At 45.7% G+C, this 27,638-nt stretch overlaps 1 protein-coding gene across 8 annotated transcripts in view; it reads left to right on the forward strand.

Moving 5' to 3' along the window:
* Nucleotides 1-269: 269 nt before the first annotated feature.
* The window catches only part of DPP7 (dipeptidyl peptidase 7), a 213,262-nt gene continuing 185,893 nt past the window's right edge, over nt 270-27,638 (forward strand). For all 8 annotated transcript variants that reach the window (XR_003858160.1, XR_003858161.1, XM_029612202.1 and 5 more), the window contains exons 1-3: nt 270-491; nt 4,976-5,176; nt 14,668-14,807. Coding sequence is in view for 6 of the 8 variants with exons in the window: in XM_029612202.1 (XP_029468062.1) it covers nt 392-491; nt 4,976-5,176; nt 14,668-14,807 (441 nt within the window). In the remaining 2 variants the exon portion in view is untranslated. The remainder of the gene's footprint in view (nt 492-4,975; nt 5,177-14,667; nt 14,808-27,638) is intronic.

The raw sequence follows: 27,638 nt of genomic DNA on the forward strand, positions 1-27,638 counted from the left end.
TTCTGACGGAAACACCAAAATGTTTTTCCCTTTATAAGCAGCAGCTCCTCTAGACGAATAATAATGACGATGATAATAATCAGTGCCTTGAAACCTATTACCCTTCTCTTTTCCTCTCAAACTGCAGCACCGCATGCCTTGCGCCTAGCACCCAACTAATTATCCTAGGGCACTCGAGTGCCTGCCCTTGAGCTCGCGCATGCGCGAGTTCTCTGCGACAGATGCCGGGCGCGTGATCGTCCCTCAGCCAGGCCTGGCGACTCTTAACGGCCGCTGGTGAAGGGGGCGGAGCCGGGTTGAGAGTGGAGGAGGGGCGCGGCGGAGTAATGCGAGGCGGTCACGGAAGGAGGGACACCTGGAGCCGCTCAGCCTGGGCCGGGCGGCGAGAGGGATGAGAGTGGCGAGATCCTTACTACTGCTGCTGCTCTTTCTCGTCCGCTGCCTCCTGGAGAGGAGGACCCCGCCCGGCGCGGAGACTGTCTGGCCGGCAGGTAGCCTGGGCCTGAAGAAGATGGAGGAGTTGGGTCACTACTGAGGATCAGGGTGCCATGACTATCAAGCTTCGGGTTGGGGAGAAGAGGGGTTCCTCCCCCAGCACTCACACACCTTAATAGCTTGGGGTTGGGGGTGGGCCACACTTAGTGGCTCATGGTCAAATCATCAACTCTCTAGTCCAGGGTCTAGTCTCAAAGCATGCTGAACCTGAGTATCTTTTGTTAAAATGGCATAGCAGAGCCCTCAACCTGATATCCCATCACTATGCTCAACGGCCCTGGAGGCATGGTTCAAAAATCCCTCTGGGTTTCTCAACCCTTTACTATGTACCGTCATAAAATGGCTATGGGCTGTGCAAGTGGCAATCCATGATAAAACCTTCAGGGTTCTAACAGGCCTTCATTATAATAGTGGATCTGGCAGCCCATCCTCAATCCCTCCCCTACAAAAACCACCACAGCTACCATCTGGCAACCCAGTGCAAACCCTAAATGGTTTTGACAGGTTGCCATTATATCTCTCACAGGAGCTTTCTGGGTCTAACAGCTTATTGTTTAAAACCCACAGGTCTAGCAGTTCTTGTTAATACCAGTCACATGATATGATGGAGGCAAGAAATACTGGCATGAGCAGTCAAATATGTGGGAGTGTGATGCTGGCAGCTAGACTAAACAGACATAGGGAGGGGATGGCAACTCCTGCCACAGGCAACCAAACTTGTTCATGTCAGGAGTTATTATTCCCTCCTTATTTCTTTTGGTCTAGCTGCCAGCATCATACTCCCAGATATTTGACTGCGCTTGCCAGTATTTCCTGCCTCCATCATACCATGTGACTTGGAGCCAGTTGTCATAGGACCATTGGTCGGGAGACCTATCATCATTTATTTAAACAAATTTATTAACCACTGCCCCAGCCAGTATTAGACCACCCAAGGTGAAATTCATGGCTAAATAGTGGAAAGTTGAAAACAGTGTTGGTTCAGTTCAAGTGAATCATCAGCCTTGAAAAACATTTGGAGATGGCTTTCAAGTGTGATAATTCGGATGAAGTGAACCAAATCACAGTGAACCTGGAAGATGGATTAGGCCAGATTGACAAAATGAAGAGTAGCAAATCTCCTGGACCGGATGGTATGCATCCTAGGAAAAATGAAATTTCAGACCTATTACTAGTAATTTGTAATGTATCATTAAAATAATCTGTTGTAGCTGAAGACTGAAGGGTGACCAATGTAACCCCAATATTTAAAAAGGCTACGGGGTAATCCAGGAAACTGTAGCTCTGTGAGCTGGATCTCACTGCCAGAAAAAATCTAGGAAACTATTCTAAAGAAGAAAATCACAGATAGACATGGTTTATTGGGATGCAGCCAGCATGGATTTACCTAAGGGAAGTCTTGCCTTACAAATCTGAAACATTTTTTTGAAGGGGTTACCAAACATGCAGATGAAAGTGATCTGGTAGATGTAGTGTATTTGGATTTTCAGCAGATGTTTGACAAAGGTCCTCATGAGAGGCTTCTAAGAAAACTAAAAAGTCATGGGATAGGAGATGATGTCCTTTTGTGGATTGCAAACTGGTTAAAAGTCAGGAAACAGAGAGTAGGATTAAATGGTTAGGTTTCTCAGTGGAAAAAGGTAAACAGTGGAGTGCTCAGGGATCTGTACTTGGACCAGTGCTGTTTAATGTATTTATAAAAGATATGGAAAGGGGTATGGCGAATGAGGAGATCAAATTTGCAGATGACATGAAATTATTCAGAGTAGTTAAATCTCAATCTCCATGGTGAGACTGCATCTTGAATACTATGTGCAATTCTGGCCGCCGCACCTCAAAAAGGATATAGTAGCACTGGAGAAGGTACAGATAAGGGTAACCAAAATGATAAAGGGCATGGAATGGCTCCCCAATGAGGAAAAGCTAAATAGGTTGGGGCTGTTCAGCTTGGAAAAGAGAAGGCTGAGGGGGGAAATGATAGATGTCTATAAAATCATGAAAGGACTAGAATGGGTAAATATGAATCGGTTATTTACTCTTTCAGATAATAGAAAGACTAGGGGGTGCTCCATGAAATTAGCAAGTAGCACATTTACAACAAATAGAAAATTAAGCTCAAATAAGCTCTGGAATTTGTTGCCAGAAAATATAGGTTAGGGCAGTTAGTGTAGCTGGGTTTAAAAAAAGGTTTGGATAAGTTCTTTGTGGGAAAGTCTATAAACTGCTATTAATCATGTTGGACTTAGGGAACAGCTACTGTTTATTACCAGTATTAGTAGCATGGGATCTATTTAATGTTTGGGTATTTGCCAGGAACTTGTAGCCTGGTTTGGCCACTGTTGGAAACAGGATGCTGGGCTTAATGGACCTTCGGTCTGATCCAGTATGGCAACTTTTTATGTTCTTAATACAATTACAAACAAAGCCAGCTAAATCAGCAAACACCAGCAGCATCAACCACTAATCACCCCCACCCCTCGAATCCATTAGGGCACCCAAGAAAATATCAGACATGAAACCCAGATCTCCCCTCATACTTAAAACCCTCCCCGAAAACTCACATAAGACCATGCCCCAGACTTCCCAGGGCCATGTCCCAGTGCTTACCTGCTAATGCCATACTTTGCAGGGAATAACCAGGTCTTCCCCTTGTGAAAATGCAGATAATTTTACTCCAATCTAATACCAAGAGCAAGGCTAGGCTGTTCCATAATGGCACAGCCACTGAAAAAACCCTGATCCTCATCCAAATCAAATGTTAGGTCCTGAAATAATCTAGTAAGGGTTTGAAAACTCTTTACCATAACATCAGGGATTTGGGAGCCTTTCACTGTGCTACCAGGGGGTTGTAGAAGTTATTTTATTCTACCACAAATCTGAAAGCATCTTCAGATCTTGAGGCAATGTACTAAGCTGTGATAAAATGTGTCATTATTGCATGTTAATTAATGCACAATAACTACCCTTGGTAATTGCATGCAAATTAGTTTGGAAGTAAATATTGCTTGTTAAATTTCTTGTATTAACCTCCCCATTATAAGAAAAAATCTAACCTACTCCCCTCTTAGGTATAGTTTCTTGTGATGACAGTTTTGCATTGACATTCACACATTTTAACACAAGTTATTTAGCAATCGAACATATGGAATAAGCTGAATTGCATAATTCATATGTTGTGCTGCATAGATTTTGCACTGATAGCTAAATAATGTATACTAAGGCCAAAATGATAAGGAGCATGGATTGGCTGCCCTATGAGGAAAGGCTAAAGAAATTAGGGCTGTTCAGTTTGGAGAAGAGACGACTGAGGGGTGATATGAGAGAAGTCTACAGAATCATGAACAAGTTAATGTAAATCAGTTATTTACTCTCTCATATAATAGATGGACCAGGGGGCACTCCATGAAGTTAGCAAGTAGCTCATTTAAAACAAATCAAAGAAAATTCTTTTTCACTCAGCACATAGTTAAGCTCTGGAATTCATTGCCGGAGGATGTCGTTACAGCAGTTAGTGTAACTAGGTTTAAAAAAGGTTTGGATAAGTTCCTAGAGGATAAATCCATAGACTGCTATGATGGTAATTAATAAGCAATAGTAGCTTGTGATCTATCTAATGTTTAGAATTCATTGCCAAAGGATGTGGTTACAGCAGTTAGTGTAACTGGGTTTAGAAAAGTTTTGGATAAGTTCTTAAAGGATAAATCCATAAACTGCTATGACGGTAATTAATAAGCAATAGTAGCTTGTGATCTATCTAATGTTTGGGTACTTGCCAGGTACTTTTGACTTGGATTGGCCATTGTTGGAAACAGGATACTAGGCTTGATGGACCCTTGGTCTGACCCAGTATGGCAAATCTTATGTTCTTATATTCTTTTGTTATATAAGACTGTAAATAATCCATTCAGAATTTTGTAAATATAATCACATGCATTATTGCTGATTTATTATATGTTAACATGTTTGTGAACTTTGGTGCACCTTAGTACATTGGCCTCCTTGGGTTTATTCATGTTTCAACAAGTCATAGTGGGTCTGGCAATGCATCACCATTGCAATGCAGGTGAGACGTTGCATCACCAAAACATCATGGGTCTGACAGGCATTACCAAGCTTATATAGGTTTTAATGAATATTGTTAGGTCACACAATTTAGAAAATAACCATGGTTTGGGATGCATAGTACAAAATTAACTTTTGTCTGAAAGCCCATTCTGGGTCTAGAGACTCTTCATCCAATGTTACGTGGACACATCACCAGACATCTCTGAGTTAGGAAATGCCCTGCTCTATTCATCATGGTTATGGCGACATCTCACTAGTCTGCTGTGCATCCTGAATTACGGTATATACTTTGATATAGAAACCCATAGTGGATTGGATGATGCACTGTTGTGAGTGATAGCAAACTTGCTGACTCTTTGCAGGATCAAAGCAGCTACTGATATACAGGTCTTAGTGCTGTCTCATTTTATGACAGATAAAGAGACATTGACATTGGATGACGATGTGGATGAGGAGACAGCAGCAGATGAGGAAATAGCAGCATATGAGGAGACAGAAACAGATAAAACAATCAAAGAACTTGATTTCCAGGAGAAGTTTTTCAGACAACTTTTAGACCACTTCGATTTTGAAATGCACGGTAGTAAGACCTTCTTCCAAAGATACTTAATTACAGGTATGTAATTTTATTTTATTTGTTGTGAATATGTGTGCCAGTCAAGATTTAAGCAGGAGTGTTAACTTTTGAAATATAATTTGGGAGACAGAACTATCAGAACCTGACCAATCTACTTTTTCTGTCTAGTGTTCATACTATTTTTAAGTTTTTGAAAGAAATTTCTTTTTGAATAGTTATACTATTTTAAGCTAGTGAAGTCTGAATAAACATTAAAGGGTAGATTTTCAAAACTTACGCGTGTGCGTCCATGTGCGCACGCTACCCGGCGTGCACACATGGACGCAATTTTATAACATGAGTGTGCAATTAAGGAGCGGACTGGAAGGGAACTTCCCATTCCCCTAGTCTAATCTCCTTCTCTCTTCCCCTATCCTGCCCTCCCCCTATCCCTATCCTAACTCGCCCAAACTTTTCTATTTTACCTTTTGCTCCTGCCAAGGAGCAGGAGCAAGTTGCGCGTGCTGGCACCACGGCAAATGGCCACGGTGCTGGGCGCCTCTAGCCCTGCCCCGGGACTTACACGCCTCCTGGGGTTTTCGCATGTGGCCGGGCCGTTTGAAAATTGGCCCAGCGCACATCAGGCCCGCCCACTTGCGTAAATCCCAGTGTTTACGCGCACCAGGGTTTGAAAATCTACCCCAAACAGTAGAAAACTGACCACAAAGAAGGAAACTTTTAAATAATGAGGCATTGGTGTGATAAGTGCATACTTTTTCCTTTTTCAAGGAGGGACTGGATAGTATTAATCCCAGAGTGGGCAGTGGAGTGCCTCAGGGATCTGTATTGGGACCCTTACTTTTCAATATATTTATAAATGATCTGGAAAGAAATACGACAAGTGAGATAATCAAATTTGCAGATGACACAAAATTGTTCAGAGTAGTTAAATCACAAGCAGATTGTGATAAATTGCAGGAAGACCTTGTGAGACTGGAAAATTGGGCATCAAAGTGGCAGATGAAATTTAATGTGGATAAGTGCAAGGTGATGTATATAGGGAAAAATAACCCATGCTATAGTTACACAATGTTAGGTTCCATATTAGGTGCTACAACCCAAGAAAGAGATCTAGGCGTCATAGTGGATAACACATTGAAATCATCGGTTCAGTGTGCTGCGGCAGTCAAAAAAGCAAATGGAATGTTGGGAATTATTAGAAAGGGAATGATGAATAAAATGGAAAATGTCATAATGCCTCTGTATCGCTCCATAGTGAGACCGCACCTTGAATACTGTGTACAATTCTGGTTGCCGCATCTCAAAAAAGATATAATTACGATGGAGAAGGTACAGGGAAGGGCTACCAAAATGATAAGGGGAATGGAACAGCTCCCCTATGAGGAAAGACTAAAGAGGTTAGGACTTTTCAGCTTGGAGAAGAGACGGCTGAGGGGGGATATGATAGAGGTGTTTAAAATCATGAGAGGTCTAGAACGGGTAGATGTGAATCGGTTATTTACTCTTTCGTATAATAGAAAGACTAGGGGGCACTCCATGAAGTTAGCATGTGGCACATTTAAAACTAATCGGAGAAAGTTCTTTTTTACTCAATGCACAATTAAACTCTGGAATTTGTTGCCAGAGGATGTGGTTAGTGCAGTTAGTATAGCTGTGTTTAAAAAAGGATTGGATAAGTTCTTGGAGGAGAAGTCCATTACCTGCTATTAATTAAGTTGACTTAGAAAATAGCCACTGCTTTTACTAGCAACAGTAACACGGAATAGACTTAGTTTTTGGGTACTTGCCAGGTTCTTATGGCCAGGATTGGCCACTGTTGGGAACAGGATGCTGGGCTTGATGGACCCTTGGTCTGACCCAGTATGGCATGTTCTTATGTTCTTAAGAAATTGCAGACCTTTTTCTCGTGCTCTATAAGCTATCATTTAAAAAAGGGCTACCAAACTGTGAATTCACAAAACCTTCATCTGAGGTCCCAAGTGCCTCAACTGGCATCAGCATTAGTAGTATAAGTTAGCATGGGACCTGTGAGCCAGTTCATAGGCCCTGCAGTGGCCCTGCCCTTGTATGAATTTATGTGGTAATGGTAAGCCCTTCATGAGGAGGGTTTAGGGCTGTTGCAGGGCCTGTGAGCTTGCATTGGCTCACAAGCCCGTTTGGATTTTTCATTACTAAAGCTGTTGCTGTTTGCAGATCACTGTCTTGTTGGGACCAGTCATGAAGGGAGGGGAGGGGTGAGCTGTATGTGCAGGGGCCCTTGGAGATTGCACTGTTCCTCTCTCCTCACCTAACACTGAACTTACTCAAGAGAAAAATGTTGCCTCTGTTATCAACTTCTGTCTCTCCCCACCAGTTGTCATCCACTTTTGGCCATGGGCCCAAAGGAGAATGTTGTCACTGTCCTTGGCCAGAGGGATGCTTGGAGAAGGGGTTGTTTGAAGCAAGGGCGCAGATACAGGAGAGGTTTGAGGGTTGGATCAACTGGAGAGGGATTGATTTTGAGGAGCTCAACTGGGGGATGTAAGAGGAGCTTGGGGTAAAAGGTAATCAGATGGAGGGATGTATGAGAGAGGAAGGAGGATGAGAGTGAGATAGGAATGGAGGTTGAGGAATAGGGTGAGAGGGAGGCATGACAGAGGGCTTGGAATAAGAGAGGATCAACTAGAGGGATATGAAAAAGGCTAGTGGGGATCAGAGTGAAGCAATGCGCTGGGTAGGTGAGAGCATCTGGGAGATGTAAGAAGGGATCAGCTAAAGGGGCAGAAGGTGAGAGGGCGTCCGCTGGAGGGGAGGATGTCCTTTAGAGGGGGTGGAGGTTGAGAGAGAAGACTGATTAGAGAGGGTGGAAGTTGAGAGAGAGGATCAACTGGAATGCAGTAAGGGAGAGTGATTGTTGTTTTGGTCATCTGGAGTCCTGTGAAGTTTCAAGTGCTAAAACAGGGTCACATTGGTGAAAAGTTTGGGAAACCCTGATTTAAAACAATCACCATACCTGAAGACTGAAGGATGGCCATTGTGATGCCAGCTTTTAAAAAAGGCTCAAAGGGTAATCTGGGGAACTGTAGACCGGTGAGCTTAATGCCAGTGCCGGACACAATGGTAGAAGCTATCCTTAAAAACAGAATTAATTGACCACATAGTTAGACATGTTTACTGAGGGAGAGGCAATGTGGTTTTTACAAAGGGAAGTCTTGCCTTACCAAAAGATTTGGGAGTTTTTAATGTTTTGGTATTTTTTATTTCAAATGTATTTTATTGTGCATTAATTGTAAACCACTCTGGCCAGATCTAATGTGCGTATTATAAGAACTGAGAAATAAACAATATACCAGATTTTTATGAAAGTGTAAATATGTGATAAGGTGAGCTGGTTGATATATAGTACACATGTTCCCAACTTTTTGGGGAGGATGGACCCTTTTCAAACTCCAAAAATCTTGTGGCACATGCTTTACATGCGGTTAAATGCCATACAAAAAAGGATTCATTTAATAACAATATGCACTCCAGAACCATATGTAATATATAAAACTTACAGGGTAATTTTCAAAGGAAAATATACATGTAAATGTAACATACTATCGAAGCAATTTTCAAAGGTTATTTACCTGCAAAAAGTGCACTTTACATGGGTAAATGGGCTGTTGGAAATTGCTACGATAATATGTCATATTTACATTTTCCTTTGAAAATTCCCTCCATAATATTCTGTAAGGAATGGTTTCTGATAAGAACATAAGAACATAAGAAAATGCCATACTGGGTCAGACCAAGGGTCCATCAAGCCCAGCATCCTGTTTCCAACAGTGGCCAATCCAGGCCATAAGAACCTGGCAAGTACCCAAAAACTAAGTCTATTCCATGTAACCATTGCTAATGGCAGTGGCTATTCTCTAAGTGAACTTAATAGCAGGTAATGGACTTCTCCTCCAAGAACTTATCCAATCCTTTTTTAAACACAGCTATACTAACTGCACTAACCACATCCTCTGGTAACAAATTCCAGTTTAATTGTGCGTTGAGTAAAAAAGAACTTTCTCCGATTAGTTTTAAATGTGCCCCATGCTAACTTCATGGAGTGTCCCCTAGTCTTTCTACTATCCGAAAGAGTAAATAACCGATTCACATCTACCCGTTCTAGACCTCTCATGATTTTAAACACCTCTATCATATCCCCCCTCAGCCGTCTCTTCTCCAAGCTGTACTTTCCCTACTGCTCTGGTTTCCTTCACCCACAGCTTCTTCCTTAGTGTTTTCTCTCCTGCATTTCCCCCCTGCAGCCCCTTCTCTGGTTCTGTCCCTCCTGCCCTCCCACTGTGACCCCTTCCCGAGTACTCGCAATTCTGTTCTCTCTCCTTCCCGAGGGCCTCTCTTCCAGCTCTGCTACCCATGGCCACTTCACCAATGCCTTTCCTTCTGACCTCTTACTCATTTGGTCCCTTCCCCAGTGCTTTCCCTCTTGTCACCCCTTCCTCCATGGTCTTTTTCTGAGTGCCCAAAACAATACAGTGGTGTCAAAGTCAAGCAAGGGAAGGAAATAACAACCCACATTAGGAACCCTTCTCAGTATACAAAGTTACATCTGTTGATCTGAATTCAAGAAAGCATGGGATTAATACAGGGATCTCCAAGGAAGTGATGAGAATTATAATGCTAAATTAATTGGACAGATGAGCAGACTAGATGGGCCATACAGTCTTTTTCTGCTGTCATGCTTCTATGTTCTAGCATAAAAGGCACTACCAGTATAAACACTTCATTGCCTTATCCTTAATCATATAGCTTCATCTGGCAATGCCCAAGAATATTTTCTTTATTTCTAAATTTTTTTAATATATTGCAAGTAAAATATCTTAACAATTCAGCTTTTGCTGTTATCCTATTTTTACGGTCCACATTTTGAAATTGTTTTCTGCATCAGGGGGCCATCAGGACAATGTTGCGTATATGTGAATTCTTTGCATATACATGAATTCTTTAGTCTAAAATATAAAACAAAAATGTAAAATGAGCTATGTTAGTATCCTCGTGCCTCAGAACTTACAAAGCAATCACTCACCTTTCAAATGCGAGCATCTGGTATCATTTTGGTGCCAGTTCAAAGCTGGAAGTAAACCTAACTCAAGAGGGTTATATAGCACAATGCAATGTGTAGTATTTAAAATGAAAATTAAAACAGGTAATTGAGTATCATTCTGTATCCAAATTCAATCCATATGGTGTTACAGTGTTGAGAAAATAAATCCAAAATTGTTCACGGGATGACAGCAAAAGCTGAATTGTTAAGATAAGTAATTTTACTGGCAATATATAACAAAAATTTAAAAAATGAAATATTCTTGGACATTGCCAGATGAAGCCATATGATTAAGGATAAGGCAATAAAGGTTTTATATCGGTAATGCCTATTATGATGGTTGATTAGATGTAAATTTGTATACTGAGGAGGGTTCCTAGTGTGGGTTGTCCTTTTCTGAGTGCGCCACTTGTTGCATGTCCCGGCTGCGGCAGGCCTGCAACATGGCCTACTCACCTCCAGCGCCCGGCTCCCGGACCAGGCCCGTCCTCACTGGTGGTGGTGGGCAGCCATCTGCGCTCCCGCTGCCTTCTCGGATGCTCCCGGCTGCTCCGTGGACCCCTCCGGCTCATCTCCCCACGTGTGCCGCGGGGAGACGCTGCCATCCAGCATCCTGCCTTCTCCTAGGTGCACGTGCATATGCATCTCATTGGCCCTTAAAGGAAACTAACCCGCGGCCCCGGATGATGACATCATCGAGCCTCACTACTTAAGGCAGGGCCCGCTACTCATTCCTTGCCTTGGCAACAGGTCTCCATGCTAGTCGCGTGCTTTGCTGCTCGTTCCTGTTCCTGACTTTGTTCTTGGTTCCTGTTCCTGACTCTGTTCCTGGTTCCTACCTAGCCTTTGCCTTGGACTGATTATAGGCTTTGGCCCTTGCTTCATTGGACCATGCTCAGGACTGATTACTGGCTTTGACCCTTGCTTCATTGGACCACACTCAGGACTGAATACTGGCTTTGACCCTTGCTTTGTTGAACTACGCTCAGGATTGATTACTGGCTTTGACCCTTGCTTCGTTGGACCATACTCAGGACTGATTTCTGGCTTTGACCCTTTGCTCCGCTGTACCTTGCCTAGCACTGCTGCCTGCCCCGACTCCAGCCTTTTCCTGACCTCGCTTCTGGACTTGGCCCTGTTAGGCTTCGGTCTTCTTCTGCCCGGGCGTCACCTATCCTTGCACTCGGGTACGTCCTTGCCGCCCGGGCCTCTGGCCTCCTGCCTCATCTGGACCTGCCTAGGTCCCTCCGATATCTCTGCTGGTTCCTGGCTGCCTGCTCTGAACATCTACTGGGATTCATCTAACGGAGGCCTGCCTAAGACCAGCCGGCCCCGGCACCCAAGGGCTCAACCTGTGGGGAACAAAGGCTGGTATTGGTGAAGCTCCAGTCAGCCTCTGCCACCCGGTCTGCTCCACCTCCCGACGGTGGGGACCCTTGGGGCTTGCCCTACGGGTAGCATCAACCCCACCTTGGGCCAAGGGTCCACCACCACTCCCACAATCCCTTCCAAAGTGCCTTCCCTCCTTCTCTGCTTCGTTTTCCTTATGGCCCTTACCTAAGTGCCTTGCCTCTTCTCCTCTTCCCCTTACAGCCCCTTACCTGCCTCCTTTCTTCCACCCCCTATTATCACAACATTACTACTCCCTTAGTGCAGCTTTGCTCCCTCACTGTCAAGCCAGCAGGACAGCCAGAGCACATGTAGCAGTTGTCAGAAATACTCCTTTGGCTTATTACCCTGCTTGCTGCCACCTCTGGTCTTGTGGCACAGCAGCTATAGAAGGTGTTGGTGGCAGCATATATCTTCCTTTTGACATACCTTCAGGCTTCTCTTGGTGACAGTTAAAACGTACTCTTCCCTGCCTCCTCTCCACACTGGTTTGGGCTTCCTGAGATTGGGATCTTCCTCTCTTCGGATTGGATCAGGCAGCAGCAGCCTTAGAACAGAACTCCTCAGAGTTGAGATCAGCCTACTTTGTTTCTCAGCAGTTGTACTTTGGATACCTTCTTTCTGGTGGACCCCATGTGATGGGCTCATGGACCTCTAGGGTCCATGGACCCTAGGTTGGGAACCAGACAAAGGCCTCATAAGAAACTCCTTAGGAAGTTGGGAGGTCATGTGATACAAAGCAATGTCCTGTTATGGATTGGTAACTGAATAAAAGACAGGAAACAGAGAGAAGGACTAAATGATCAATTTTCATAAATGATCTGGAAAAAGAAGCAGCATGTGAAGTGACACAAATTCACAGATGACACAAAATTGTTTCGAATCAATAAAACAGCAGCAGATTGTGAGGAACTGCAGAAAGACCTTGTGAGACTAGGAAACTATGCATCCAGACGGCAGATGCAATTTAATAAAGACAATGCAAAGTAATGCTGTCATCCTTATCTCACCTGTCAAATCAGTTTGATTGATCATGTACCCATAGACTACTAGTACCTAATCGGGCGGATTTTAAAAGCCCTGCTCGCGTAAATCCGCCCGGATTTACGCGAGCAGGGCCTTGCGCGCCGGCGTGCCTATTTTGCATAGGCCGCCGGCGCATGCAGAGCCCCGGGACGCGCGTAGGTCCCGGGGTTTTTTGAAGGGGGCGTGTCGGGGGCGGGACCGGATGACGCTGTGTTTCGGGGGCGGGACCGGGGGCATAGTCCAGGCCTCCAGACCAGCCCCCGGGTCGGAAGACGGCGCGCCAACAGTCTGCTGGCGCGCGTAGATTTACGTCTCCTTCTCGCAGGCGTAAATCTAGGGACAAAGGTAAGGGGGGGGTTTAGATAGGGCCGGGGGGTTGGGTTAGGTAGGGGAAGGGAGGGGAAGGTAAGGGGAGGGTGAAAGGAAGTTCCCTCGGAGCAGCCTCGGAGGGAACGGAGGCAGGCTGCGCGTATCTTATAAAATCCTGCGTACTTTTGTTTGCACCTGCTGCGCGAACAAAAGTACGCGATCGCGCTTTTTAAAAAAATCTACCCCAATGTGTAAAAGGTCTGTTTGGAAATTGCTTACCCTTAAGCTGGCTACAAGTATGCAAGGGGTTCCACATCAGTAGGTGTTGTTCTTGGGGCATGCCGAGATTGGAGAAGAAAAATAATGTGTGTATTTTTGTATCTATGCACATTACTTTCTATGAGAAAAGTACTTGCAAAGGAAGCAGTTGCAAATGTCTGTGGGTACTTTGCACCCGCGGTAAGTTTCATAGTGAGAGTACATGTGTATTTTCGTTTTGAAAATTAGGATATGCAACAATGCAGGCAGTTTGAAAATTGCCTTTGAGAGAGGGCTATTTTCAGCTCTCTGTGTAGCTTGCAGACCCAGGGGTATTTTTTATCAGCAGGCCTGCCAGCTAGTTTTCAAAGGGCAAATCCCTGGGAAGTTTTCCTTTGAAAATTCCGTTCCTGGCTTGGCCCACAGGTGCAAACTCCCTGCCTGGCACTACACACAGGAAGTTAAAAATAAACTATGGGGGTCATTTTCAAAAGGGATCGCATGCGAAAAAGATTGGGGCGGGTTCTGGGGGCGGATGCCACGAAGACCCGCCCCAATGCCACGAAGACTCCTCCCCTTCCGGCTCCGCACCGGAAGGGGAGGAGTTGGGGCGGCACCGGGGCGGATGCCACGAAGACGTCGCTGACAGCGAAAAGGTAAGGGCCCTTTTCGCTGCTAGTTTCGCGCCCAATAGCACCACTTTTTACGATGGCGCTTTTGGGTGCAAAAGCCAGCAGCGACCTTAGAAAATCCAGGCCTATGTGTACTTTGATGGGACAGCCCCGGCCTCCAGCACTGCTCTTTTCCACCATGGGCATGCTATAGACAGTACACGTATTTTTTCCTGCACTAGAGGGGTGTGTGTGCAACATTCAAACAACTATGTTTTTCTGCAGGTAAACACTTCTTTACGCATGGAAATCCCTTTGAAAATTAGCCCCATAGAGACTACTACTACTTATCATTTCTACAGCAGTACCAGACATAGTTGGAAAAGCACAGTAAAATTAGACAAGATCACAGTATGATTCTGGTTCCTACTGGAGATATCTGTGTTTGAATTAGAGTATTTTCATTCACTGCCCAGCATCCCCTTGTGATTTGATAGGGCACTAAATTCACTCCTATATTTATGACATCACAGGCTGCTATTATGGAAACAATTATGAAAGCCCAAATTCAGCATCAGACGTTATATGCAGTATATAAAAATACCAAGTCTTGTAGATTTTTCTCTTTCCCTGTTTTGCAAAAATAACTGAAAAATAAAATAGTTAAAAAAATCGGACTTATTGCATTTAAAATTCCCTGTAAACTACATTAATTAGCTTGTAATTTGTTAAATGCATGTGCTCTTACCTTTTGTTTTAATATACTGCTTGTTTTCCTCATTCTTCATCTCCTATGCAAATATCTATTTTTTAAATTTTAGGCTGCTACGTATTTTAACATTATGCTTTTTTTTTTACAGATCAATACTGGAATAAAACAATTGGCCCACTCTTCTTTTACACTGGAAATGAAGGAGACATCTGGGATTCTGCAAAAACCTCAACATTCATTGTTGAACTGGCAATAGAACAGAAAGCATTGGTTGTATTTGCTGAACATGTGCGAGTTTATAGACTTATTTTCCTTTTTCTTTAATTACTTTTACAATAATGCACAGCTGAGCAAATGTTTCCTGATAGACAGTACCCCATAAACATAAGTTGTGAGTCTGAAGGGCAGACAGAGTTTAGGCACGACACAGAGGTGACATGATAAATACTGTGAGGGTGGGAAGACATCTGCCACTAATGGAGTGACCCAGTTAACCAAACAGAGGCACTGGGGATTTGTATCAGAGGAGATTTCCTTCCAACCACTGGACTGGGAACAGTACTTGAGTCATGAAGAGATGCTGTCTGAGGTGGAAAATGGTGTAGAACAGAGATGAAAAAGAAATATTTAAATATGAAAAAAGAATAGCAGCATATGGGAAATGCCAGAAAAATACTAACATCCATTCCCTGTACGTACCCGGATCAGTTCAGACCATAGGTTGAGCCTCCTTTCCAGCAGGTGGAGACAGACCAAAACTGAAAGGGTGTCCTATATGAGGACAGAGCTTACCCTGTAACCCTTCAGTATTTGTCTGTCTCCAGCAGGTGGAACAGCTCACCCTGTGGTTCCCTGTTAACTTCTACTTGTCCCTTCTGGGCGTTTTTTTTTTTTTTTTTCTTCTGTGTGTCTATCGTGTTTGGATTAAGCAAGTATTTCTGAGTTATTGTTTTAAAAAAAAAAAAAGTGTGAACTCTGTGGATCCTTCACAGGAGACAGTCCCTGTCTCCTCAATCTTGCGGGGGCCTAGGGGGGCTTGGGCCCTTGTTTTATATAGCCTAGGCTCCCTTTTCCCGGTGATCCTCGGCTGCAGGGGTGAAAATTGGTGGTGCCAGTCACTCCCTCTGTTCAGCTTCCTCTCTCCTCTTCTGTACTGCTCTCCCTTCATTGGGATCCATGTTTTTGTAGCTGCTGACAGGGACCTTTGTAAAAACAAAAAAACAAAGAGTAAATAAAAGGTGATTTTACCTAAAGGAGTCCCTGATAACATTAACAGAAGGCTCCTGCCTTACTTACTTTTGTAGCTTGAGAGAGTGAATTGAGAGCGTGCACAGTTCATTCTGTGCCTCCGCTCCTTCAGCACCGGCAGCTCAGCTTATCTTAGTGCTGCCCCTCCCCCACCCAGCAGCCATGCCACGATCTCTGATGTGTTTATCCTGCGGGGATTCCTCAGTCAGGTTTTCGCAGGAGGGGCTCTGTTCATGTTGCCTACTGGGGGGGGGGGGGAGGTTCCTCCGAGGTCCCGATGACCCCTCCCCCTCGATTTGAGCCTCCCACACTCTCCCCTACCGGACCCTGACCCCGAACCCCCCCTAGAGGCAGGCAGTTGAACCTGCAGCTCCCTAGCTTTCTCTGTTTTCTACACTGTGGTGATTTCTTTCTTTCTTCTTCTGATTGTTTCCAGGATCAAGCAAGTATTGATTAATTTCTATATGTTTAAAAATAAAAAAAGAATTTGAGGGAAATCAAACTTCTTGTCTATGTGAGACAGCTCTGTCTCACAGCTCTTACAGGGTCCCAGGGGGGATTTTCCCTTTGAGTACTCAGCCTGGGACCCCTCTTCCCGGTGACCACTTGCCTGGCTTAACAGGCTGATACTGGTGGTCCAGTCACTCCCCCTTTTTGCGTCTGCCTCAGGACTTTTAGCAGAAAGGCTCCCATTCCTCTGCTCGTTTCTTTGAAAAAAAAAAAAAAAAAGACCATCGGAGGCACAGCTTACCCACGCTTTTCATTGCAGGCTCCAGCAAGGTAAGCAGTCGGGGAAATGATTACTGGTGGTCCAGTCCCTCTCTTCACCCGTGTGTGTCTAAGCACTGTGTAAAAAAAAAAAAATGTTCTTTTTTGGTCAGCTGCAATCCAGGACCCCTGCCCACCTGAATCGCTGCGTTTTTGGCCAATTTCGTATTTTGTGAGCCGTTTTTTCCCCCCACCATGCCGCGGCCATCCAGATGTATAGCATGTGAGGAATTGGCCGCGCGGTTTTCTCGGACTGGAATTTGCTCGAGGTGCCTTCCAGGGGGAGTGGGCAGCTCTTTTTTTTTTTCAGGGTCTGCAGCAACAGCCAAGCCTCATGGGGCTCAAAAATGTCAGGCTCCGCAGGAGCTCAGACTTGGTCTTTTATTTATTTGTTTGTTTGTTTGTTTGTTTGTTTATTTATTTATTTATTTATTTATTTATTTAAGGGTTTTTTTTATACCGAAGTATAACTAGATGCCTTCACTCCGGTTTACATATACAACAACTTAGTACATTTAACAGTAACTGAAACCAAAAAACTACTTAATACATTTGAGATCTACTTTTATAAACAGGAATATTTGTGATTAAACCATGTATGTTATCAAGCCTGGGAAATGATCAATAAATTTACAAACAGTTTAACTTACAGCGTTCAATGCAGAAGTCTGAGGATTGATCTTGCATACCCGTGACGATTATGCATTAGATATTTTATGTGATATTAACCAATACCATCCTTCAGTGCAGGGATGGCAGCCATCTTAAGCAAGCACATGTCTTAAGCACATGTCATGCAGCTCAGGCAAGGGCTGGGGGGGGGGGGAGCTTCCTCCAACATTGTATCCAGTCCCTGCAACTCCTGATGAGAATGCAACTCAGGATCAGGTTTTTTTTTACAGGAGGACCCTGCTTTTCCAGATCAGGATGTTGATTCTGTTTCCTTTTCTTTAGATTTTGTCCTCCTTATGCATAAAGCCTTCTTGGCTCCCAGGTCTCTGCAAGGTGGTGCCTTGCCAGTCAGACCTACGCAGGGACTGCCCCCCCAAGGTAGCCAAGCGTGCCGATGTTCCTGCGTCTCTAAGGGTCGCGAAGTTAAAAGGCACGGTGGTTTCAGGAGGGTCTGCCGCTCCGGACGTGCCGGGCAGTGCAGCTGCAGGTGCTGGAGCCTTTCCTCCTCCTCCCGTGGGGGGGGCATGGATGAGGAGCAAGGGAAACAGGCTTCTTTGGAGGGTGATGACCCTCAGGTGGTACGTCTGTTCCAGAGGGAGGAGTTAGAACCCCTCATTCCTGCAGTCCTGGTGGAGCTCAGGGTTCGGTCTTCACAGTTTGTAGCAGTCTCGTGCAGCGGGCAAGCCTCAGGTGGGTTCAACAATTACTCAGCACCCAGGACCTCCTGTCTGCAGAGACAGAACAGGCAGAAAGGCTGGAAGGCGCGATTGTCTATGGGGCTGATGCTCTCTATGATCTCAGGGTGCAGGATCTCAAGAGGGTGAACCAGGCCCTCAAAGTGCCCCATTTCCGGATGGAAACCCTTCAGGCGGTGATAGCGGCTGTACATCCCAGAGAGTTCTTGGCCTCACTCGATCTGACGGATGCCTACCTATATATACCGATCCGTCCCGAACATCAGAGGTTCCTCCGATTCCGTATCTTGGGTCAGCCAGTTCAGGGCCCTGCCCTTCGGTCTTGCCACGGCACCATGCACGTTTACCAAGGTGGTGGTGGCAGCAGCCCTCCGGAAGGACGGTGTCCTGGTCCACCCATACTTGGACGATTGGTTAATCCGGGCCAAGTCAGAGACCCTGTGCCGCCGGGCAGTGGACCGCGTACTCGCTCTCCTCTCGTCCCTAGGTTGGATAGTCAACTTCTCCAAGAGCAATCTCCATCCGTCTCAGGTCTTGGAGCTCCTGGGGGCTCGCTTTGATACCCGCGTCGGCAAGGTCTTTCTCCTGGACTTGAGAGCTTTCAAGTTGATGGATCAGCTCCAGGGCTTCCTCTCCCTATGGCGTGGGATTATCTGCAGATCCTGGGGACCATGGCTTCCATGATCGACCTGGGCGTTTGCACATATGCGACCGTTACAGAGAGCCTTGCTGGCTCATTGGCAGCCGGTATCAGAGCAGTTTCAGATGCAGCTCCCGCTTTCAGACTCTACCATCAGCGAATTACAATGGTGGCTTTCTCTCAAGCATCTCCTCCGTGGAATGTCCCTTCGGTTCCCGCAGTGGATGGTAGTCACGACGGATGCCAGCCTGTCCGGCTGGGGAGCGGTTTGCCAGTCTCAGACCACGCAGGGGCACTGGTTCCCAGCCCAGTCTCTCTGGCACATCAACCGCCTGGAGACCCGGGCGGTTCATCTAACACTCAAGGACTTTCTCCCTCTACTTTGGCGACGGGCGGTCCAGGTGCTCTTGGACAATTCTACCACCATGGCGTACATCAATCGCCAAGGGGGCACCAGAAGTCGACTAGTGGCCCTCGAAGCAAGTCGCCTTCTCGAGTGGGCGGAACGGCACCTGGACTGCCTCCCACATAGCAGGCAATGACAAAGTTCAAGCCGGCTTCTTAAGTTGTCAGCGCCTGGACCCAGGCGAGTGGGAGCTGTCCGACGCCATGTACCTCATTATCGACAGGTGGGGTCCTCCGCACCTGGTCTTGATGGCAACTCTGAACATCACCAAGGCTCCCCGGTTCTTCAGCTGCTGGTGGGAACACTGCTCGGAAGGGGTGGATGCCCTGGCCCTTCCATGGCCGAGCAACGTCCTGCTGTACGTGTTCCCTCCATGGCCCCTCATAGGGAAAAGTGCTCAGACGCATAGAGCTTCACGGTCATTCTCGTAGCTCCCGAGTGGCCACGCAGACTGTGGTTCGCGAATCTAGTCAACCTGGTGTCGGACGGTCCTCTTCACCTAGGCCATCTTCAGCACCTTCTCAGTCAAGGTCCTGTATTTTTCAACCAGGCAGATCGCTTCTGTCTTGCGGCTTGGCTTTTGAACGGCGAAGGCTAAGGCGGCGTAGATATGCTGAGGACGTCATCTCCACTATTTTGCGGGCCCGCAAAACTTCTCCTTCCTTTGCCTATGTCCAGTTCTAGAAGGTTTTCGAGCTGGCCTACGTGGAAGCAGGCGTTACGACGCATTCGGCCCCAGTCTCCTCGTCCTCTCGTTCCTCCAGCGAGGTCTCTCTAAGGGTCTTTCCTTTGGCTCGCTCCGTGTTCAGGTGTCTGCCCTCGGTTCTCTTTGGGAAACCTCGATGGCCACGTGTTTGCGTCTCACCCAGATATTATCCGTTTCCTCAAAGGCGTCAAACACTTGAAGCCACTGTTGCGTCCTACTTGTCCCTCGTGGAGTTTGAACTTGGTCCTTCAGGCGCTCTGTCGGGCTCCCTTTGAGCCTCTTCACCATTCCACTCTCAAGGATTTGACGCTCAAGACGGTATTTCTGGTTTCTATTTACTCCGCCAGACGAGTGTCTGAGATCCAAGCGTTGTCTTGCCGCGAGCTTTTCTTACGTTTTTCGGATTCCGGGGTCTCCCTCAAGACGGTCCCATCATTCTTACTGAAGGTCGTGTCTTCTTTTCATGTCAGTTAGTCGGTCGAGCTCCCTGTTTTCTCTTCTGCGGACATTGCAAGCCCTGGCAGGGATGACCTACACCTTCTGGATGTGAAATGCATTCTCATGCGTTACCTGGAGGTAACTAATGAACTCCGAGTGTCGGATTGCCTCTTTGTCTTATGGAGTGGCCCCAACTGGGGCAACCAGGCCTCTAAGACTATGATATCTCGTTGGCTGAAGCAAGCAATATCATCGGCTTATATCTGTCAGGGACGCCCGGTCCCGGAGGGCCTTAAGGCCCATTCCTTGCGTTCTCAGGCGGCCTCCTGGGCGGAAAGTCAGTCGATCTTCCCGCAGGAGATACGTAGGGCAGCTACCTGGAAGTCTCTGCATACATTTGTTTGACATTACCGCCTTGATGTTCACGTGCCAGTTTTTGGTTCTTTTGGGTGGCAGGTACTTCGAGCAGGCCTGTCAATGTCCCACCCTGTCTAGGGAAGCTTTGGTATATCCCTTGGTCTGGACTGATCCGGATACATACAGGGAAAAGAAAATTAGTTCTTACCTGTTAATTTTCATTCCTGTAGTATCACAGATCAGTCTAGATGCCCTTCCCTTTCTATCATCCTGTCCACTCGAAGATCCTTATGCTATGTATTTCCTCATTGGAGGCACCGGAAGCATCCATGTGATGATGGTGGGCATTTATGCAAGAGTGTCCATGCACGGAGTTCATTCATTCATTCATTTATTCCCTGCTGTTCCTTGTTCAGAGTTCTCTTGTGGTTTGCTTGAGTTCTTCTGTTACTTGCTTGTTCCATGGTGTTTATCTTCTCTGCTTTGACAATGGTTTTACTGAAGGGCTACAGCAGAGCTTTCCAAACTGTGTGTCGGGACACGTTAGTGTGTCGCCTGCAGTGTGCAGGTGTGTCGCGCAAGCCCGGTCAACTCTGACGCAAGTTTGGGCTTTTTTTTTTTCTAGAGATTCACTTTTTTTTTTCAGTTTATGGGTTGCTTATTATTGGGTGATTTTTGCTGTCAATCGCGTTTTTTTGGGGGGCTTGGTGGGTGGAACGAGCCCAGCCATCCTTGCATTGGCTGCTGCCGCCGATGAGGCCTGGCCATGAGGAGTACTGACTGCAAGCAGCAGTGTCTGGTGATCATGGAAGGGAGTGAAGCACTTAACTGGCAACAATCAAAAAGACGAGGTACATGAGTGTGGGGGCCAGACATGTGCTGGGGGGAGAGAGATGAGTGAGTGGGGGGCAAATGTGCTGGGGGGACAGACATGTGCTTGAGGGGGAGAGATATGAGTGTGTGGGGGCCAGACATGTGCTGGGGGGAGGAGAGAGATGAGTGTGTGGGGGACAGACAATTTGTTTTATTATTGTTTCTCATAAATTATAACAATAACATGAATCTTGGAATATATATTTTTAATATAAATTTAAGGTTTTCATGAGATAGGTTGTGTCGTGAAACATTTTATTTATGTATATATTTAAGGAAACATACATAAATTGTCGAAATATGTTTCGTTCGTTTAACCTTTAACCTCTGGTTTGCTAGTAGACTGAATTACTGTGTCCCGAAATTATGTTTGTCTAAAAAGTGTGTCACCAACATGAAAAGTTTGGAAAGCTCTGGGCTACAGGGTAGGCTCTGTCCTCATATAGGATACCCTTTCAGTTTTGGTTTGTCTCCACCTGCTGGAAAGGAGGCTCAACCCATGGTCTGGACTGATCCGTGGTATTACAGGAACGAAAATTAACAGGTAGGAACTAATTTTCCTGTTTAGATGATAGTTAAGGCACATAGAATAAAAAAATAATTTGTGTCACCTCCCCTTGAACAAAAATTTAAGAGCAAATAGGTTTTATATAGATATTACATGAAGATAAATATAATCATTTTGATAAGTAACAAAGCATTAATTGGAGGCTCCAAAGCAGCATTTAACAAAATTTGTGCTCAGCATTTGCCTGTTCATAGATCCAAAGTCCTGTAGTCTGTGAAATTTGAAGATATTTAGGGATGCACAAAAGTGCATCCCTGAATATCTTTTGGCAGCATAAAAAAAAATGCCACAGAAAATATGTAGTCATTTACATGGTTCAGGAATGTTTCCTAATAGAGGCCATTATTCATACAGTTGGAATTTTGGATTTTGGGGCAATTTTCAAAGGGAAACTCCTTGCCACTTCATTGTGCGGGTTGGGTCTGCTGGGAAAAGTACTGTACATATGGAGATGTAAAAATCATATCTCTTTGCATCCTTTCAATCTCCCTGCCACTAAGAACATCCCTTTTACCCGCAGTAAGGCTGGGCAATTTTCAAAACCCTATTTTATGCTGATAAACGTGTTTATCCTTATAAAATCCTTCTGAAACTTACCCTCTTTGGATATTTCCTTCAACTAAATTATAGGATTTTTTGTGAGAGGGACAAGTTTGTGGTGTAAGTTATGTGAAACATTTTTATCAGGGCTGTCATTAACATGAACCAAACAAGACTGTCTTCAACTGTAAGCATTCTGCCATAGCCCTGGAAAGTTGTTAACATAGCACTTTGAATCTGTAAAAAAGTGTTGTAGTTCAAACACATACAACTGTCTTCTGTTCACTGCAGTGAAAGGAAATGTGCTTTCCTGTTCATACCCAGAACAGTCCAGACAAGTGGGTTTTGCATCTCTACCAGCAGATGGAGGCAGAGAACAAAAACTTTGAGGCACTGCTACATATCCGAGATTGCTACCTGCAGTCCCTCAGTATTTCTCTGTGTCCAGCAGATGGTAGACATTCAACCCTGCAGTCTGACTAAAAAAAATAGAAGTTAGAGAGACTAGAAATTTTGGTTTTGGAGGCTCCCTAAGGTGTTAGGCTCCTTTATGGACCATTCCTCAGGTGAAGCCAGGCGACCGGGGTTTTGGGATCTTTGCTGATTTAGCCCGCTGCTGTCTGGAGGTCCTGATAGCCAGGGGACTGGCTCCCTTGCAACCTCTGAAGTCTCCGCCTGCGAGCTGCCAGTCCCTGAAGTGAAGTACCCTTTATTGCTGTTCCTCTTTGTATTAAGTTTTTGATAAAAAAGAAAAAGAAAAGTTTAATTTGACAGTGCAGGAACTGCAGTCAGGACTCGGCGGTTGGGGCGCCTTTGACTGCGGGAGTGGGTCAGCACCCGCAGGATTGAAGAGTGAGTGCCATGCGGTTGTTCCTTTGCTCCAGGGGATCCGGGGAGACTGAAGGAGTTATTTCTGCACGCAGCTTGGTTTGGCTGGGGCACAGTGCAGCTCTCGCGGGTGCAGCCTAGTTTTTCTGCACATCACTTCAGTCGAGGCAGATTGGCGGTGAGGCGCTTGCGGCAGCGGGGGCTGTCTGCACCGCTTATGGGAAGTGAATGGTTAGTCCATATTTCCTGTGTTCCATCAGGGGATCCCAGGGTGGGAGGAGCTGTCTCGCTTTCTGTTCAGAGCGGCACGGCTCTTGTTGCCGACCACATGTGTGGCCCAGTTGTTTTCAGTGGCACAATCCAGCTGATATTTTTGTTTCCCTGCAGTGATTGGTGCTGTGGGGGGGAATGGCGCCAAAACCACGCATGACGGCATGCAGGGTCTGCAGCCTTTGGGCGGCACAGTTCAATGCACGCTCCCTTAGCACTGGTTGTGTGACAGGGAAGGAAGGAACCTCTTTGGGCGTAGCGGGTGAAAGGAGGGCCTCTAAGGCGTTGGGGGCTGCAGCTGTGGTCCCAGGGGGATCGAATTGGTTGGCCGGACCGGCAGAGTACCGCAGTCAACGGTTCTGCGCCCCATAGGGAGGCTGGAGATTCTCCTCCCCCGTTCTTGCCTGTGGAGCATGTGGCTGCAGAGTTTCAGGATGAAGAGGGGGAATCTGGTTTTCATCTGCCTGATCAGGGTGCTGAAATTCCGGAGGAGTTTTATCTGGAGTTTGTCCTCCTCCTGCATAAAGCCTTTCTGGCATGAAAGGGGGTGGGGGGAAACATTCCTATGAGAAGATCTCCTCACGATCGGTCGAGTGGCTGAGAGTGGGACCTTCTGGTGGCTCTGGAGTCCTGCTGAGGCATCTGGGTCTTGGTCACGCTGAGGCCGAGATGACTCAGATGATAGGCATGGGGTCCCTGCAGATCCTTGGGTAGTGGACCCGGATGTGGGTGTCGACGCAGATCTGCATGCTAATCCTGGTGGGAATAAGGATGATCCTGCTGCAGTTGAGTTCCTGGTAACAGAGGGGGATGTCCCCATAGTGGTCTGTCTGTTCATTAAGAAGGAGTTGTGCCCTCTTATTCTCCAGGTTCTGGAGGAAATGGGGATTAAGGTAGCCCTGGGGGAGTCTGATAAGGGAGAGCTGGACCCATTCCTGGATGGCCGGCTTAGGGTCCTAGTGCCTTTCCTCTGTCTAAAAAGTTCTGTAATCTGGTAAACCGGGACGGGGACTTCCAGGAAGCAGACTTGATGGTCATGCTCGCAATGGTGAAAATGTACCCGTTGAAGAAGAGATGCTGGATCTCCTGCGGCTTCCTAAGGTGGATGCAGCTGTGTCCACCATTACTAAGAAGACAATGATTCCAGTGGCAGGATCTGCAACTCTGGAGGTTGTTTAGGACCATAAATTGCAGATTCACTTGAAGCGAATGTTTGAAGTTTCTGCCTTGAGCCTGAGGGTGGTGATTTGTAGCACTATGATGCAGAGAGCCTAATTGTGCTGGGTCCAGAATACTTTGGGAGAGTCAAAAGAAAAATAAATTGCATGAAGTTAAGAGGGGCGGCAAGGATGTTTCCCTCTCCAGTCCTGTTTTCAAGATGTGAGACGGTTCTGTTCAGGCAAGAGTGCCTTCTGTAGGTCGAAGCAGACTCTGGGCAGGCAACGTCTCCATCTGAAAATGTGGAACCTGCAAGGTGCTCCTTTCAAGGGATCTGCAGTTCTGCCAGAGCCAGTGCCGTTCAGGGGACCGGAGGCAGAAAGTCAACAAAATTAGGCCAGTTGCGTCGTTTCCTCTGTGGAGCCAGAAGTGGGCAGGTTGTTCTGCTTTTATGGGGCATGGGCTGGAATTACCACAGATCAATGGATTCTAGCAGTGGTAAGAGACGATTATGCGTTAGAATTTTGTGTTCTGACAGGGAGGCCTGTCTAGAGTCCCAATGTGTGTCTCAAAGCAGAGGGGACTATGCAAAGGTTAGATATGTTGGACACCATAGTTCTGGTCCCGTTGGTCGAACAGGGACAGTGGAGGTACTCCATTTATTTTGTGGCTCCAAAAACTTTTAAGAAAAATTTTAAAACATGGCTGTTTAAAAAAGCCTTCACTAAAGAGTCTAGAGGGTAGAGAATGAAAGTACAGGGAAACGCAGATGAGAATGAATTTATTCAATCCTACATCTAAGAAGTAAGAACATAAGAAAATGCCATACTGGGTCAGACCAAGGGTCCATCAAGCCCAGCATCCTGTTTCCAACAGTGGCCAATCCAGGCCATAAGAACCTGGCAAGTACCCAAAAACTAAGTCTATTCCATGTAACCATTGCTAATGGCAGTGGCTATTCTCTAAGTGAACTTAATAGCAGGTAATGGACTTCTCCTCCAAGAACTTATCCAATCCTTTTTTAAACACAGCTATACTAACTGCACGAACCACATTCTCTGGCAACAAATTCCAGAGTTTAATTGTGCGTTGAGTAATAAAGAACTTTCTCCGATTAGTTTTAAATGTGCCCCATGCTAACTTCATGGAGTGTCCCCTAGTCTTTCTACTATCCGAAAGAGTAAATAACCGATTCACATCTACCCGTTCTAGACCTCTCATGATTTTAAACACCTCTATCATATCCCCCCTCAGTCGTCTCTTCTCCAAGCTAAAAAGTCCTAACCTCTTTAGTCTTTCCTCATAGGGGAGTTGTTCCATTCCCCTTATCATTTTGGTAGCCCTTCTCTGTACCTTCTCCATCGCAATTATATCTTTTTTGAGATGCGGCGACCAGAATTGTACACAGTATTCAAGGTGCGGTCTCACCATGGAGCGATACAGAGGCATTATGACATTTTCCGTTTTATTCATCATTCCTTTTCTAATAATTCCCAACATTCTGTTTGCTTTTTTGACTGCCGCAGCACACTGAACCGACGATTTCAATGTGTTATCCACTATGACACCTAGATCTCTTTCTTGGGTTGTAGCACCTAATATGGAACCCAACATCGTGTAATTATAGCATCGGTTATTTTTCCCTATATGCATCACCTTGCACTTATCCACATTAAATTTCATCTGCCATTTGGATGCCCAATTTTCCAGTCTCACAAGGTCTTCCTGCAATTTATCACAATCTGCTTGTGATTTAACTACTCTGAACAATTTTGTGTCATCTGCAAATTTGATTATCTCACTCGTCGTATTTCTTTCCAGATCATTTATAAATATATTGAACAGTAAGGGTCCCAATACAGATCCCTGAGGCACTCCAATGTCCACTCCCTTCCACTGAGAAAATTGCCCATTTAATCCTACTCTCTGTTTCCTGTCTTTTAGCCAGTTTGCAATCCACGAAAGGACATCACCACCTATCCCATGACTTTTTACTTTTCCTAGAAGCCTCTCATGAGGAACTTTGTCAAACGCCTTCTAAAAATCCAAGTATACTATATCTACTGGTTCACCTTTATCCACATGTTTATTAACTCCTTCAAAGAGATAGTAACTCAATAATACACCTGGACTAGACCAACATTACTCAAATATTGATTTTATTGATGAAATTGTAACCGAATTTTATTGGCACCTGTTAGAATGTACGATAACCTACATTTACATACCTTAGTCTATGTGCCTATTTGTAAACCGTTATGATGGTATATAACTTAGCGACGGTATAGAAAAGGTTTTAAATAAATAAAGGAGGCCTCCTGTCGGCCCATCCTGGATTTGCAAGAGGTGTAGCCTTGCGGGTTCCACATTTTTGGATGGAGATGTTGTGCGCAGTTGTAGCAGCGGGCTGCAAAGAGAGTTCTTGGTGTTATTGGACTTGACAGAAGCCTACATCCATAATTCCATTCGAAGGGACTATCAGAAGTTTCTACAGTTCATGGTGCTGGGCCAGCATTTATAGTTTCTAATTCTTCCCTTAAGGTTAGCCACGGTGCCCCGCTCCTTCATGAAAGTGTCAGCCTTAAGCGAGAAGGGATTTTGGTCCACCCATATTTGGTCGATTGGCTCTTCCTGGAGAAGTCAGAGGAGGAGTGCAGTCGCTCCATACAGCGAATGATGCTCTGATTGAGTTCTCTGGGTTGGGTGATAAATGCAACCAAGAGTTATCTGTGCCGACCCAATCGTTGTAATATCTGGGAGTGCAATTTGATACTCAGAAAAAAGACAGAGTCTTTCTGCCCGTGGACAGAGTGTTGAAGTTGCAAGCACAAGTGCAGCATCTGCTCCATCTGTCAGTACCGAAGGTCTTGGAGTATTATCCTTGGTTTACACTTTGGATTTGATTCCGTGGGCCTTGACTCACCGGCGTCCTTTGCAGAAGGGGCTGTTGTC

The sequence above is a fragment of the Rhinatrema bivittatum genome, chromosome 8, assembly GCF_901001135.1.
Source record: "Rhinatrema bivittatum chromosome 8, aRhiBiv1.1, whole genome shotgun sequence".
NCBI classification, from domain to species: domain Eukaryota; kingdom Metazoa; phylum Chordata; class Amphibia; order Gymnophiona; family Rhinatrematidae; genus Rhinatrema; species Rhinatrema bivittatum.